A 16,015-nucleotide genomic window follows, 5' to 3' on the forward strand; every position below is an offset into this window, starting at 1 on the left:
TTCAAAAGAGGAAGGGAAACGTCACAACATTTATTACCAAAGAAAGTAGCAAAATGGAGCTCCATGTACACAACGCTCTTTGGAGGGAAAGAGAATCACAGATTTTAATCCATTTTTACATATTTACAGCAAGATGAAGCCACAGCTTTCGACTATGTTTTTTCATTCAACAATCACTTTCGATCAAATACATAACAACTTTTATTTTTCTTTCAGGTTAGTTCATAATTTAAGGATCTAAGGGGGAGAGATGATAAATCACAAACAGTGTGGGTAGAGATGTACCAAATAGTATAAGGTTTCAGTCAGGCTTCTTGTGTGTGTGTGTGCGTGTGTGTGTGTGTGTGTGTGTGTGTGTGTGTGAATTTATGATTACAAAACATTTGCCTGTCTGTATAATTCACATTCATTGCAATCATTACATTTCCCATAAATTAGTGATATAAACAAACATATGGGGACTTCCAGTAAACAAATAAAAATCAATATAAGAGACAACATTTTGCAGCAACTATAATAACAGCATGGGTTACAGCTTGGGGAAACTTCTTTACAAATCATTTATTCAGCACACACAGAGTAGGGAGGCCAGTACATCCTTATGTATGTAAACCACCTTTAAAACCACATCGGGAGGTTTGGGGAAAGCTGGACAGGGTGAAATTTTCTTTCCTGGGCACAATATTAAATGAAGAACTGCATATGTGGATGGGAGGAGGGTATTTGCATGCACTTTGGGGACACTATCTTGTAAACTGAACTTTCTGAACTCCAATTGCCAAGACTCTGAAGAAAACAGGAAATGATAAAAATGTCTCTCCTTCAAGCCACTCTACTTTCTATTAATGGCAAAAAGGGCTTGCTGATTGCTGCTAGTGGGAAGAAACACACAATGGGTCTATTTTTAGAAGAGATTGTCTTTGAAGGAGCAGAAAATATTAACAATTGCTTGGCTGCAGTCAAAGGTTCCAAGCATCCTTGGCAAGAATATTGGGAGTTTGAGGGGTCCCCAAAGGAGGTTCATCCAAGTGACCTTACTGGGACTGATGAGTGCAGGCCAGTGCAGAGAGAAGCGGACACACAGTTTGTGCTTGGGGTATGTACCCTCTGCCTACACCTCCTCTGCATTCTTTCCCCTATGTCCCAGAGCCTGTGCAAAAGGCCCCTCAACATCTGTGCGCCTCCACAGACCTTGGGCCTGATGTCTCTGTGTTGCTTTTGTTTTTCCTTAGCAGGACTGAGTCCTAAAGTTATCAGTTAGTGTACTGTGCATGTATTTTTTTTTTTAAGAAGTTTGATTTTATCTCTTTAGAAACGGTTTGAAACTAACGGGGCAGAGGGAGTTTGACAGAGAGGAGAACAAATCGCTGACAAAGAACCTTTTACGTTTCATCAGCGTTGTTAGGACGACAAGCAGGAATGTCTCAGATAATAACTCCCACTTCAAAGATTTCTCAGCTCAATAGAAAGCGGACCATCCTTTTTATTCAACCACAAGGACTGGCACTAAAGAAGACTCTACTGTTTGATTTTTTTTTTCACCGTGTTTATTTTTCCCCTATTCACTGGGGTACTTGGATAAAATAAACAACAAGACAATTAAGGGAACATGGACTTCTAACTTTCCTGCCATCTTCCCTATCCCCTTGGCCTTGGGCTCTTGAGTTCATGCCCAGGGCCAGCCTAGGCCTGATGGGTATCCTATGCCCCACACTAGGGAGAAACAATATGGGGGCCTGCAAGAGACCTCTGGGATAGAGGGGGCAGAATGGGTTGATCTGGGGACCAGAGTGGTAATGTCCCAAAGGCACAGTTTGAACTCCTTAGATTCATCCAGTGTGTCCCCTCCATAAGTCCCTTTCAAATTCAGGCCTCTACCCTGCTCAAGTGGCAGAGAGGCGTTTTGCACAAAATCGAGCTGGGGATGCTCATTTGTTAAGCTTCTGAGGTTGCCCTAAAGTTATTTACTCTTGACCCTGGAGCTTCTTTGGGGGCGCAGTCAAGGTGCACGGAGTCCGGCTCCTCCTTTCCTGAATGCGTCCCTGGCATCAAAACGCCCCCTCCCCACAGGAGTGTAGGGTGAACCCCTAAACGCGGGCGACGCTGGTTCCAAAGAGGAAGTATATACTGGAGAACGTAGTGACAGTATTAAATGGCGTGAAAGCAAAGGTCAGCGCAAATGTATCTTAATAGAGTGTCTGCAGTGAAGTGTGCCGCCTTTGAAGCGGCCGCTCCCCGCGCGCATTTCCATGGCGAGCCTAACGCGGCATGCTGATGCACCGTCAAACTCACACTTTCAACCCCAAAACCCGACTCTTTGAACAACCCGAGCTTGATTAGACCTTTCTCCTTTTCTTTCCCCTCTTACAAACCATTTCCTCGCCTTTAGAAACTCGCCATCAAACCCAAATGCGCCCTCTGATCACCGCAGAAAGCAGAAACAAAGGGGGCTGAGCGGCGATTCAAGCGGCCCTTTTCTTCCCTCACATTATTATCCATTTTTATTATGATCGGGAACAAGTGCCCATTCGCGTGGGTTTTGTTTACCGGAAATTAAATGAAAATGATTTAGTCCGCGTCAAACAAAAATATATACTTGTATACACAAGAAAAAAGGCCTGTTAGACGTAAATATTATGTCCTTAATGAAAAGCCTGGACGGGCTCCAGGCTCGGCCTTTCAGGATTTCAGTGCAACTTGCCCATTGCCATAGAAATCCTAACTTACCATGAAGATGCACCGTGGCGAAGAAACATTGCTTTGTGCGCGGACCCTTTGATGTCGCAGGCGCTAGATGCGGGCGCTCAGCTGCGTTGGGCGAGATTACCTTGCGAGCAACGCGGTGGACATCTGTAACAAGCAAATGAAAAATTAAAGGCTATTAGGGGCCGACCAAGCATTTTTATTTTATTTCACTATTTTGGATGGGAGTGGAAGGCAAACAGGGGCCTAGAAACAGAAGAGAAAGGAATGAGTCCGATTTGTAGAGGGAAGAATTTTTAAACGTCAGAAGAAGCAAGTTCTGCAGATGCCCTCTCCACCTTGGCGGTGGGGCGGGTGTTTCCCCGATGGGAACGAGTCGTTTGCTGCAGGCCGCCGGCCCTTGGCCAGGCGGCCTCTGGACTCCATTGTACGGGTGAGAGGAGTGGGGGGAGGGGATTGCGGGGCCACTTCCACAAGAATGGATTCACTAAGTGTGTGTTTGGAAGATTCTGGGTTTTTTTGAGAGGTACTGAAAACACTCCCATTCCAGTTAGGACATTGTTTATCTGATGAAAGTGTGGGGCTGCAGGGCAGGAGTGAGAATTGTCTAATAGTGTCTGAAGGGGAGACTGTAGAAGAAAACCCAGCAGAGTAGCAGGGCCAGGACTTGTTGGGCAGTCTAGCGGGCTCCCCCTAGGTGGGACTAACAGAGCGCCCATCTCCCAATTCTTAGGGGATTGGGATAGGTCTACCAAAGCTTTTTCACCCTTCTTTTTTCTTTCTAACCCCCTCCCTCATGTTAGCAAGGATTTGGGGGCAGCCCCATCCTCCCTGCAGAGGGTGAGAGGCTGGGCAACAGGCCTTGATTCCTCCCCTCCTTGGCAACAATTGCAGACTTTCCTCTCCTCTGCCCCCAACATCTGGTTCTTTATCTGGGGACTTGGTCTGCAGGATATCGAATACTCATTCGATCTAGACCCATTGGGTATTTGCCTTTAAAACATTTATGATTGAAGTTAATCTCTCTTGTCCTCCCCCCCCCACACACCTTTTAAAAAATAAGACGAACAACTGTATGATTTTTTACAAAGATTATCCCAGAATTGATGAGATTCATCCAGGCACTGTTCCCTAGGCCAGATCCCTTCACTGTGGAGGCCTTGGCTCGGTGACGTCATTGGCCCACTCTGCACCCCCAATGCCAAGCACCCACAAGATTTCAAAGGCAGCTCTTCTACAAGAGTGGGGGGGGGGGTGGGGAGAGGGTGATTGTTCCCAGGAGGCTTCAGAGCATTGAATCCTAAAGCCCCTCTAGCACTCCTTTGTCTGCATTTTCAGTTGTTAGGACTCACACCTTATCCCAGAGGTAGAAGTATAGGGAGCAGATATTTCTGGGTGCTTGGGCCAGCTCTTGGGAGAAGGGCATGTGATCCACAGGGGTAGGTGCTTAAACTTCTCTCCCTTTTAACTCCTTTGTAGAAGTAGTTGGAAATTTTGGGGCCTGGGACTTGTGCATTTTTGTTTGAGAGGATAGCTGAAGGAGGAGAGAATGTAGGGAGGCAGAAGTAGAAGGAAACAGGCAAGATAATGGCTCAGGGATTCCCTCTGCCACCTTCTGCGATTGGAACTTTCGAGGAGGCTCCCAATGGAAGCTGGGAAGGGAGTCCCGGTGGCAGTCCCAGCCGCCCAGGCCTCGAGGAAAACATTTCACATTCTGTGAACCACGAGAGGACTTTGTGGGCTTAATTTCACCGCCTGCAGCTGCCAAGTTCGCACATAAACTCTCCTAATGTGTATTTTTTTTTTCCTTCGTCTCTTTCTGTACTTTCTCCACCCAAACACTGGTGTCACGCTACTCAGTCGTGAAGGCGTCGATGGGGGTGGGTGCAGGGTGCTGGGTGTGATTGCGGAATAAATATGGGAACCATATTTATATTTTAAAATAATGGATATTATATTAGCATATTCAATGAGCTCTAACAACTTTTAGCGGTTACCTTCCTCCCTCTCTCCCTCCTTCCCTTCCATCCTTTCTTCCTTCCTCACCCTCTCTTCAAGACTCAGTAACCCCGCCTAGACAAGCAGTCAGTGTACCGGAAGCGGCAACCAGAGCAGCAGCGCTAAAACCGGAGGCGGTGGCGGCAGCGGCAGCGGCGGGACCAGGTGGTGGCTGGGGCTTTGGGGGTGCGGCGGGGGCGGTTGCGGAGGGGCCCGCGCCCTGACACACGTACCATTCACTCAGGTCGGCGCCACGCGCCGCCACCGCCGCCGAGGAGGCCACCGGCGGGTCGCGGCCGAAGTCCGATGAGGGCGACACCAGGGCAGACGGCGTGGCTGAGTCGTAGCCAGAGCTAGGCGGCGGCGGCGAGCGCCCATGCACCTTCATGTGCTTACGCAGAGAACTGGGGTGCGTGTAGCACTTGTCGCAGCCGCGCACTTTGCACGTGTATGGCTTGTCGCTCGTGTGCACGTGCGAGTGCTTCTTGCGGTCGCTGCTGTTGGCGAAGCGCCGCTCGCAGCCCTCGAACTCGCACCTGAAGGGCTTCTCCCCTGGTGGAGGCAACGCAGAGACATTAGTGCGCGTGGGTCGTGGCCCCAGTTTGGCCTCACCACCCTTCTCAATTTCTCTGTCATTTTTAGAAAAAGACCCACAGAAGATTTTCATAAACCTTTCCTTTTGGCCTCTCAGGACTAGCACCTCCTTCGCCCGCTCAGAGCGCGCCCCGAGCTTCCTCCAGCACGCCGTCACCCCTCCCCCTCTCCCGCCCGGGCCGGAGCGGGGGGCGGGGGAGGGTACGGAGGAGGAGCGATGAAGACTCCATCTTTGTCGAGTTTCCATCCTGATCCACTCTGGTTGTTTTCCTCCAAATTTTCTCCACTCGGAACCAGAAGTATCTTTGCCCGAGAATAGAGTTGACCGAGGAGCTAGCGTCCGTTTGCTTTAAAATTGCTGTTCTAGCCAAACGTCTGTATTCCTCCCACCACCCCCACACTCCCCCACACTCCCCCACACACAGTAGTCAACCCCGCACGCACCCTACCATGGCCCAAATTATTTACTAGAGTAGATTTTGTACAAACGCCAAGGTGATGGAATAATTTAAAGATGCGCAGCCGTTGCACACGATATGTGCATAATGTGGATTCGTGCTGCAGGAAAAGGTATTCTGAGCAATGATTCACTTCAGACGCGATTTTTACGGGAAATGGAGCCCCCTCCCCCTTCCCTTCTACCCCCTGAGGGCAAACATTTAGCAGCATTCTTCAAATCTTGCCTAAACCGTCCGGGATCCCTCCAGATACGCGCGCCGGCAATAATATTTTATTACGCTGCTCCAGCAGCCTCCAGGAGACGCTGCCGCTGGCAGCCTGCTCTCCCAGTCCGAACTGACTTGAGAGGTCGAAAAGCCTCCCCAGACCACCCACGCCCGGCTCTCGGGCCTTGCAGGCCTGAGCTGAGAGGCGGGCGCTGCAGGGTTTGCCGGCGCCAGGCGGGATCCGGGGCCTCTCGCGTAATCGCACCCTTGAGCTCGGCGGCTTCGGGATGAGCGCAGCTGCTGAGATCAGACTGGCCAGGACAAGCGGGCAGCCGGGGTAGACCCGCGAGGGGTTCGGATTCGTGGTGCGATGCCCTATAGAGCCGCGGGAAGGCGCGAGCGCGCGTTAGGGTGGAAATATTCGCCGAAGACAGAGCCCCAATCCTGGAGCTCACTGGCGGCTGGATTCGCTGGAATGTGGGGGTGGAAAGGACCCCAAGAACCCGGAAGCCCAGGTTCCTGCTGGAGCTGCAGATGCTGTGGCAAGGTGGAGAGGAAGTGTCTAGGCGCTTTAAACAATGGATGCCACAGGGCGCCCAGGGTTGAGAGAAAGGCTACCAAGCGTCTGGCTAAGAAAGAGATGCATGGCTGGAGGACTGCTGCCTTTGTGGTCGCTTCTCCGCCGCTTCCAGGAAGGCTGGGTGCTTTGGGGCAGGTTTGAACACACAAAGCCCCTATTCCTGAGCCGGGCTGAAGCTCAGGCGGAGTCAGAGGTTTGCGCACAACCCTTGCCTCCGTGCGGCTGCGGATAGTGAGCCCAGGGTTCTGGCAGGGCCGGGTCGTTGCGTTCTGACCCTGCAGGAGTACTGCTAATACAGTGGAACACTGGGCGGTGCTGGCATCTGCCATTTCTCGGCACACTGGTACCATTTTATTAAAACAAAAACAAAAACAAAAACAAAAACGAGAAAGATGCAGAATACATCAGTGTCCCTATTTGCCCCTTGTTTTCTCCTCTCTGATCCCTGTTGGCATTTGCAAAACTAAAACTTTTCTTCCTCCCTTCCTTCTTTTCTTTCTAAGATTACTTACAAGAACCATGCAATTCAGGGCCTGCAAAAGAAAACAAGATTTGCTGAGAACACAGAGGAGGAATAGAATTTGAGGTTGACCGCCCCCCTTCCCCAATATTCCCCTTATCCCATCTTGCCAGCACCTCGTTGGACATTCACGTAAAACAGAAACAATGATTTCATCCCAGACGAGGAGCAGAGGGGAAAAAGCATGGCACTTCGAGCAGTCTGGAAGTTCTGAGGCCCCAGGGATGCCAGGTGAGGCCGCGCCCACTCGCGCCCTCCCGGCCTCTCCCCAGCTGCAGGAGGCCCCCTGGACTTCACGCTTAACACTGCGCCCCCACCCCCACCCCCATACACTGCTTCCCGCCCCCTCCCTTCCCACAGTGTCCGGGCGCTGCGCCCTGGGTGGGTGGGTGGATGTGCAGAGGCAGGGTAGGGCCAGGACCCTGCAGCCGGTCCGGAGCGGCCGGGGCCTGGGGCTTAAGTCAAGAGGGGCCGGAGTCTCCTCCCAGAGGCTCAGCACCCGGGAGCGGCCTCCTCCGCGGCCCTGCGCCAGGCCCGCCGGACAAAGTTCGGAAGCTGCGGGGCAGTTCGGCTAGCGCCATTTTCTCGCACTTGTGGCTGGACCAGGTTACCGAGCATCTCTGTAGCGGCGCGGTCACCTCTCTACCTGGGACCCCCCGCCCTGTCTCTCTCTAACGACTGGCGGGGAAGGTGGGGCGAGCCCCCAGCTGAGGGGTCCCGAGAAGGGGGGGTTGGGGGACAGGCGGCCGGGTCGGGCCGGAGCTCGGCGGCTGCCCCGCATCTCCCTCGCGGCGGCACCATTGTTCCGGGATTGCTGTGACCGCCACAAAGTGAAACCTTTCGGCATGGGGCTTGGGGCAGTTGCCTCCCAAGCCGGGCCCGGGCTTCAGATCCGGGAGAATCTCAACTCCTGAGAAATCAGCTCCTGTTCGCCGCTTCCGCGACTCGAGGAAATGAAACGCCATTAATATTTGAAAAGGCAATTATTTTCCTGTTGAATCGAGAACTGTCTTCATGAATAATTTGTAGTGAGGTCTATTGCCATTTGAGAAACATTTTGTTGTTTTTTTTCCCCCCCCTCTCTCTGTCTTTTCATTACTTAGGAGGGGGGGGTTGAGAGAAACGCTGGAGCAGGAGAATCTCAGTAGGTTTTTTTTTTTCTTTTTTCTCTCTCTCTCTTCCTTCCTTCCTTCCTTCCTTCCTTTCCTTCTTTCTTTCTTTCTTTCTTTCTTTCTTTCTTTCTTTCTTTCTTTCTTTCTTTCTTTCTTTCTTTCTTTCTTTCTTTCTTTCAACTCCAGAGATAATGAGTCAGGACTGCCAGTGGAAAGGACGCACTTAAAATTCTGTCCTGAATGGACGCAAACCTGAGCCAGCCCGGGCGCACTGAACTTGCTTCTCTGCTGTAGGTCGATTGCACTAAGAATTTAACCATTTTCTGCTTCATGGACTTCAAACAGTAGGCCGGCAAAGAGCAGTAAAAGTTTGTTTGTTTAAAAAAAAAACAAAAACAAACCCGTCATTAAAAATGAGTTCCTTCTCTGGCTCAGGACTGCGCGTCTACCTTCGCAGTACGGGCCATCAACTCCTGGAGTCAGCGGGCCTGTGGGAGGTGATGGGGCCTCACTTCTCCTCCCCTCCTCTGGGACGAAACTCGGAGAGCGCTAAAGGGGAACAACTGCTTGCGGAGGGGGTGGAAAAGATACTGGAAACAGTGGGGGGGGAAATTGTACATTTCTAGATATACTATGGAAATAAAGGAAACTAAGAGTGGACTTTGGTCTGGACTCCACCTGTGCCAGCGTCCTGGCCAAGGACCTTCCCCAAGATTGCAGGGCTTGGGGGAGAAATCAGGCTTTGCAAGTTTCTTTCCCCAGCAGTATCAGCCTGGGGGAGTCCTTTGACTTCAATCCTTGCTGATATTTCCACCAAGAAGAGAGGTGAGTAAGGTAGAGCCCCAAGAGAGTAAGAGAAGTGGGGGGCACCAAGCTGGAACTTATTTTATCTTCTCCTCTCCCCACCAGTCCCCCTCTCCAGCCCCCAAAATAGAGGAGAGGAGATGTTGCCTTCTTAAACTTCTAGGGTGTTTGGGTGAGAAAACCCTAGCTAGAGAGAATACAAACATCGGCTGCTAAACTAATTAATGTAACTTCACAGGCTGTTCTGGGAAGTGTGAAAACTTTCTCCTTGCAATTGCATTAATTAGAGATGCTTCTGGCCAGAGGAGTTCAACTTTGCATGCTCTTCAGCAGGCTCCTGTTCTTTCTGTTAACTAGAACTAACAGATGTGGTTGACACATGTCCCCATTTCACTTAACAGCTCAGTAAACGACATATAAGGCAGATGAGTCTCCTTGGTCTCTGCTAAAGCAAAGGAGTTTGTCAAACATCCCAAGTGTCAGGTCACCAAGGCTCCAAAACCTGGGCAAAGTCAGCCCATGAGACCCCCAAATCTTCAAGAAGACACCAAGGGCCCGATGATCCCTTAGTTCAGGTGGTAGTCAGGTTGTCAAGTCCACCAGGGGAAGAGCACTTGCCTCAGGATTCCAAAAGGACCAAGAAAATGAAATTGGTACTATGTCTTATGACTTTGGGGAATAGTGCTGTTTTAAAACCTGCAAATCAAGCTCGATCAGAGAACACACATTTGCACACACAGAGACCCAAGTATGTTCACACTCGCCCCCTCTCACAGAGCAGAAATCACTTGCTTTCCTCCACACACAGGCTCAGGAAACTTCTGTGATTCTAATAGAAGGGCATAATTAGTATTTTATGGACTTGGGTCATGGAAATACCAAGATAGCCTCCCTCCACCCAGATGGAACTTGAGGAAATCCAGCCCGGAGGGCCCAGAAGAGGCCGCCTGCTCCCCCAGAGGGTCCGCACGAGACAGACAGTGCCGAATACTGACCTGTGTGAGTTCTTTTGTGTATTTTGAGATTTTCTGATCTAGCAAACACCTTCCCACACCCCGGGAAAGGACAGGGGAAGGGCTTCTCGCCCGTGTGCACGCGGATGTGATTTACAAGTTTGTATTTGGCTTTAAAGGGCTTGCCCTGGCGCGGACACTCCTCCCAGAAGCAGATGTGGTTGGCCTGCTCCGGGCCGCCGACGTGTTCCACGGTGACGTGCGTGACCAGCTCGTGCATGGTGCTGAAAGTTTTGGAGCAGAGGCGCGGGGGCGCGGGGCTATCCGCTGCCAGCCACTTGCAGATGAGCTCCTGTTTGATCGGCTGGCGCATGTAGCGGAAGAAGGCACCGGGACCGTGGGGCGCCGTGAGGTTCACGGTCAGGTTCATGCCCCCGTAGCCGTGCAGGGCCGCGGCAGCTGCCAGGGCGTCGCTGCGGGCCACCGGTCCCGGCGTAAACGGTTCGGGCCGCGCGTACATGTCTCCAGGAAGCCCCAGACGCAGGAGTCCGTTCAAAGTGCCGCTGGGGGAGGCCTGCGGTGGCTGCTCTTGAAGGCCCGGGAACACCGAGGGGCTGGAGGCGGCAGCAAGCTGGGGGCCATGGTGTCCGGAGCTGCTACCTGTTGTGGAGACAAATAGCGCGCGTGAGAACGGGCGGCGTGGGCCGAGCATTCCACCGGGCCCCGGGGGGCAGGCCCAGCCCAGCCACACCACGGCCTCTGCCGTCAGCGCCGGGACCGCGAGCCAGACAGAGGCAGCAGCGAACGGAGTGGACAGCGAGAGGCCAAGCACCTCCACTGCGGACCGGCTGGGCAGCAGTTCGGTAGAGCCCCCTGCCGCTCCATGAGCGGGAGAGGGAGAGAGACTGCAGGGCAGGTGGAAAGGGCAGTGGGGTGCGCAGTGCTGAGTCTGTGGGTTGCTCGGGGACCCCGGGCTGTGCTCCAGAGGGGCCCGACCTGCGCCCCCAGAGCGCTCTGGCAGCCAATCCCCTGGAGCACTCAGGGGTCTCGGAGCCCTGCGGGGAAATGGCAGTGAGGGAAGCGGTGATGTTTTAGGTGGTGGTGGTGCGGAAGCGCCCCAGCCATTTTTTTAATTTCAGTGCACAGCTCTGATGAAAGAGGGTGGCCTGCTGGATCCTGGCCGGGGCTCCCCAGAGCTCCCTAGGTCAGGTCGCTCAGGCCAGTCACCTGACAGCAGGGAGGGCAAAGAACAACCACAAAAAACTTATGCAAAGTTTTTTTTCCCCCCTCAAGTTTCGGGGTGTGTTCCCCCCTCCCTCAGTCTTTAATGCCTACTTGAAATCCCGTACACTACAGAGATAGCAGCGGGGCGCGTGAGGAAGTGAATAGAGATTCGGGGCCATGGCCGGGGCCCGCGGAGAGGAACAATCGCCTAGGTCGCCTATTGGCCCGCAGCCGGGCCCGACGTCAGCAATGACAGGTCCCGCCACACGCAGATACACACACACACACACACACACACACACACACACACACACACACTCTCTCTCTCTCTCTCTCTCTCTCTCTCTCTCCTGCTCCAGCGCCTCTCCACCCCACCCCACCCTACCCCCAACATATCTTGCTTCTACTGCTCATGCGCTCTGACCCGGGCACGGATTCTTTTCTCTCCTCTTGAGCCCCCTCCCCCTCCTCTCTGGAAAGCTGAGTAGATCTGCTCTGCCTCACTGCTCCAGGAAGTGAGAGGGGTTGGGTTATGCCTTCTTTCACCACGACTTTGGGGAGGGGGTGTTGCGCCTTACGTAAAGTACTCGGGTTATTAGACGGGCAGTCCAGCCCTGCGGACGGGGCAGCACCGGGCGCGAGGGGATGGCGGCCTGCTTGGTGGGTTTGTCCCCGGAGCCAGAGGCGGGGGGAGGGGGCTGCTGTACCCAGGGACTGCAGACTACGCGTCCGGGAGCGGAGGAAACTCTCAGGCTAGCAGCCCTTGAGCTTTATTATCATTTTTTCTCGCTTTTGCCGAAATTTCTCGTGTCCCTCATGTCTCTTTCTCTCATTTCCTTGGACTCCCCGACCCTTTCCCTTCTCCCCACTCTATCCTTCCCACCTAGCCTTGCCAGCCCTTCCTTTCAAGTGGCGCTCGGAGACCCCTAAACCCAAGAGTCCGCCCCTGACCAGACCCAGAATGACCTGGGAGAGACTGGCCTCGAACCCACGCCACTCTCCCGAGAGGGGCTAAGAATCCTCTCCGCCACAAACCCCTTCGCCCCGCGGGCCGGCTGGCCAAAGAAACAGAGGCGAGGGGCACGCTCCAAGGAGAAACAGGTCCTCATCCCCGGGTCTCCCCGTGTCAATTTGCAGTCTTGAGCTCTGTACCCTGACGCCAAACAGAGCCTCTGGGAAACGGGACCGCGATCACTTCCACTTTCAGCTCCCTCCACTTGTTGCCAGTGGCCGGAGTCTCTGCGTCTATGCTCGCTAGCCCTTAGGGCTCTGAGAAGAGTGGACACCAAGTTTCCCAGCCCAGGCTGTGAAAGGGACTGCGGGCCCACGGCCTCCTTTCGCCGGACGCCCTCCCAGGCTGAGGCTCTACAGTCTTGGGGTGGGGGTCGGCGGGAGGAAATAAACCTTTCAGTTTCGGCCTAGCCTAGTACCGCCTGAACAGGGGGGAGTGTCCTTTGTCTGCGCCGCCGACCGGCTAGGGCTGGCTGCACAGCTTGGCGATTTAAAGGGCTGCTCGCCCTAACGCCTGCCCTGCTCTCTGAAGCCAAAAATGCCAACTTAGGTACTTGGGCCTCCCTAGCGGCCATAGAAAGGGCCTCCAAAGCAGAGGAAAGCTTGGATTTTTAAGAGAAGTTGTAAGGATTGAGTAAAAGATCCCATATCCCTAGCCGAGGTGAGAAGTTTGGACAGATTGCAAGGAACTCTGACTTGGAGTTGATTGAGCTGCCCCACCCACCCCCAGCACGGAGAACTATTCTTATACATTTCCTGGTCAGTAAAAAGGGTTTCTTTTAAATTTTTTAAAAAAATAATTAACTTACTTATAATGGTTGGCAGATTCTTTGAGACGTTCTTCATTTAATACATTGTTCCCCGCTCGGGCCGCATTTTAGCGAGGGATTAACTTACACAATTTCCCTCGGCTTTGACAAGTCCAGGTCTTTTGCTCCTCTGGCCGGCCGGAAGAGCTTAAGCAATGCGACCAATAGATGCTGCGTTAGCATTAAAAAGAAAGAAAGAAAGAAAAGAAAGAAAGAAAAGAAAGAAAGAAAGAAAGAAAGAAGAAAGAGAGAGAGAGAGAGAGAGAGAGAGAGAAAGAAAGGAAATGAAAGAAAGAAAGGAAAAAGAAAAAAGAAGAGGAGAGAGAAAAGAGAAGAGAGGGAAAGGAAAGGAAAGGAAAGGAAAGGAAAGGAAAGGAAAGGAAAGGAAAAGGGAAAGGAAAAAGAAAAGGAAAAGAAACGTTGAAGGAGAGCTTTTGACAGTCGAATCCCTTCTGCTCTGGAAACCAAGGATGTGTACATAGTGTTGAGACTAGACTTGGAGGATTTGTCTCCTTCCTGGCTTTTACCTCCTCCCATACTCTCTCTTTCTGGGATTTACCCTTCTGCCACAGAAGCCTCCTCTCCTGTCTCTCACTCTGTTTTCCCTTCCCCCTTGTGATGGCCAGGCCTAGTCTTAGTGGTTTCAAGGCTCCTCACTGCTCAGGTGTCTGTTGAATGCGCAGTTGTCTAGGCAAGTGTGGGCCAAACCCATGAAGGGCTTCTGAAGACAAACAAACAAACAAACAAAAAGCCCCCCCACACAAAAAAACCCAAACCCAAAATGAATGTGTTCCTCCCTGGGACCCCTTGCCTAGCTGTTTCTCCTAACCAACTCTGAACATAGAGCTTAGTCAACTCCTCTTGTAGCTTTCAGGCCTAAGGGCAGGGATACTTCTGCAGTGGTCCAGCAATAAAAATATCTTCTTTTCCACCTGAACCTACATGATCTACAACCTACTGTTCAGGATGTTTGTCAAACTCATCATCCACTTTTGCTCCCATTAAATCTCTGATTTGCACAAAAATGGATCCCTCAATATATAACTGTGACCTCACCTACATCATAAGCTTTGAATAACAGCAGAGAACAGGGGTATTAAAATTGTTTTAGTCTATGGACCCTTTTGGAAGCTTTGTGAAGCCAGTGGACTCTAATAGTCTTGTTTTTGTTAACACATATAGTAGAAGAAACATGTAACTTTCCATTAGAAAGTGGTGAAAATAAAGATGCAATTTTTCCCTTTCAAGTTTGTGGACCCCCTAAGTTCTAAGCCCTGACTCTGTAGACTCTAGGGATAAGAAGCAGAGGTTTTATACTTGTAGACTGTTAGTACGCTATATACTCTTACTAACTTTACCCTTGAAAAACTTTGAACATGTGCGTGGCTTTTTGTGCCAACAGCGAAAGGGCAGATATGTCTGATTCAGCCAAATTCACCGATAGTAACCTGGCCCCATGGAGCTCCTTCCCAGATGCAGCATTCTCTTGAAGTACTGAAAACATATGGACCCATCCCGGGTAGATCCTTCTTGAGTAGCCAGGGATTACTTGACCTGCAGGTCAGTAAGGCTGTCTGATCCTTGCAAGTTCGTTAGAGCCACATGGTTCACACGTTGGCTAAACACAGAAATGGGACAAGGAATTCTCCTAGAGGGACATTTTCCCAGGGACAGAGACAGGGAGGGGAAAAAAAATCCATTTAGCCACTAATATAGACAGGGAACTCTAGGTGATTACATGAGGGTCTTTAAGGCATATCTCCAAAATAAGACCCAAAGCAGTATCCAGGTAACCACAGATGACAGGTGGAACGCCGATGGCAGGGAGGTATATTTTAGTTTTCAGGGTGGTTTCTTTGAGTCTTCCAGTGCCAAGTATCAAAGAGTCCTGACTCCATTGACTTGACAGGGCAGGCTGAGGAGTGGTGTTCCTCAGTGGTGCTCACAATTTTTCTTTCAGAAAGTTATCTCACCACACTGACTCCCAATACCAAATGCTTGGCTGGAGCATTCTATTTCTAACCATGCTGGGAGTTACAGCCCTGTTGAGTTCACTTTCCTACTTGATTTGCAGGAGAAAAACCACCACATTCTGCAGCCCAGAGATCTTCAGCAGAATTCAAAGAAGCACTGGAGGCTTTTGTAGGGGCCTGTGTGGAGCAAGCTCCACCACCAGATGCCAAACATCCATCCAGTGCCCAGAATCCTGCCCTAAGAACCTTTGTTCACCTCAGCCTGGCCAAAGCAACAGCATACACTAAAGTGATTTTTTAGCCCTGCTGTATAGAAATATGACATTTGGTGGCCCTGCCATCTGCCAGAGCTCCTCACATCACCGGTTCAAATAGGGGAATGTCTGACCTCTCTCCTTTGGAAAAGAAAGAAATGGGGGAGGTTTCAGATCAATAGCTAGGCTATTTTTCCACTTTGATCTTTTCAGCAATGCTAACTGATGATTATCTGTTGCAGGTTATGCCCAGAGCAGGGTCTCAGGAGCTGAGGGCCACCACACAGAGCCTAGACAAGAACAAGCCTTCTTGTCTGAATATTTGCATCTAGATCTGCAGTCACTTGTTCAATCCTTTCTTCCCTGTTTCTAGCTAGGTTACCACCCCAAACAAGAAACATATCTCTTTATAGGCTATTCACAGACAGACTTTAGATTCCTGCAGTGAGAGGTTGTCTCTAGTCTTATGAAAAAAAAATAATAACTTAAGCCCCAGGAGCCCACTGTATGTCCCAGCCCAAATTGTACAAAGGAGATGAGATCTAGGATTTTGGAGATAAAGGAAGAGATTTCCCTCCTCTGCTATGGAAGTTTGGGCTTTAATCATCATTAATGGAACTGAGTATGAAAGAAAATATACTTGGATAAAATTTAATTTCCAAGCAAGGGTTCTGCTAAACATCTTTTGACAAAAGATTAAGAAACATGGTCAAAGACCTTCCAGAACAGCACTGAGGGATTAAAACAAGTGAATTTACATAATAAGCACATCTCTCTTGAGAATTCTACCATCGAATTATCCCAAAATAATAGAA

The 16,015-nt window shown here is 51.1% G+C and overlaps 1 protein-coding gene and 1 long non-coding RNA gene across 6 annotated transcripts in view; one reads left to right on the plus strand and one right to left on the minus strand.

The window, feature by feature from the left end:
- Positions 1-16,015, minus strand: part of ZIC4 (Zic family zinc finger 4) — a 27,629-nt gene continuing 11,614 nt past the window's right edge. For all 5 annotated transcript variants that reach the window (XM_086674491.1, XM_086674490.1, XM_086674489.1 and 2 more), the window contains 3 exons: positions 9,972-10,589; positions 4,935-5,253; positions 1-2,850 (listed from right to left, as the gene is read on the minus strand). In XM_086674491.1, coding sequence (XP_086530617.1) covers position 2,850; positions 4,935-5,253; positions 9,972-10,589 — 938 coding nt within the window. In that variant the 3' untranslated portion in view covers positions 1-2,849. The remainder of the gene's footprint in view (positions 2,851-4,934; positions 5,254-9,971; positions 10,590-16,015) is intronic.
- LOC147577215 (uncharacterized) lies at positions 5,714-8,602 on the plus strand. The gene is made up of 2 exons (XR_015240034.1): positions 5,714-7,291; positions 8,359-8,602. It is a non-coding gene; the product is annotated as an uncharacterized LOC147577215 (long non-coding RNA).

Source organism: Puma concolor, chromosome C2 (assembly GCF_028749965.1).
Source record: "Puma concolor isolate L17-30 chromosome C2, mPumCon1.1.hap2, whole genome shotgun sequence".
In the NCBI taxonomy this organism is placed as follows: Eukaryota; Metazoa; Chordata; class Mammalia; order Carnivora; family Felidae; genus Puma; species Puma concolor.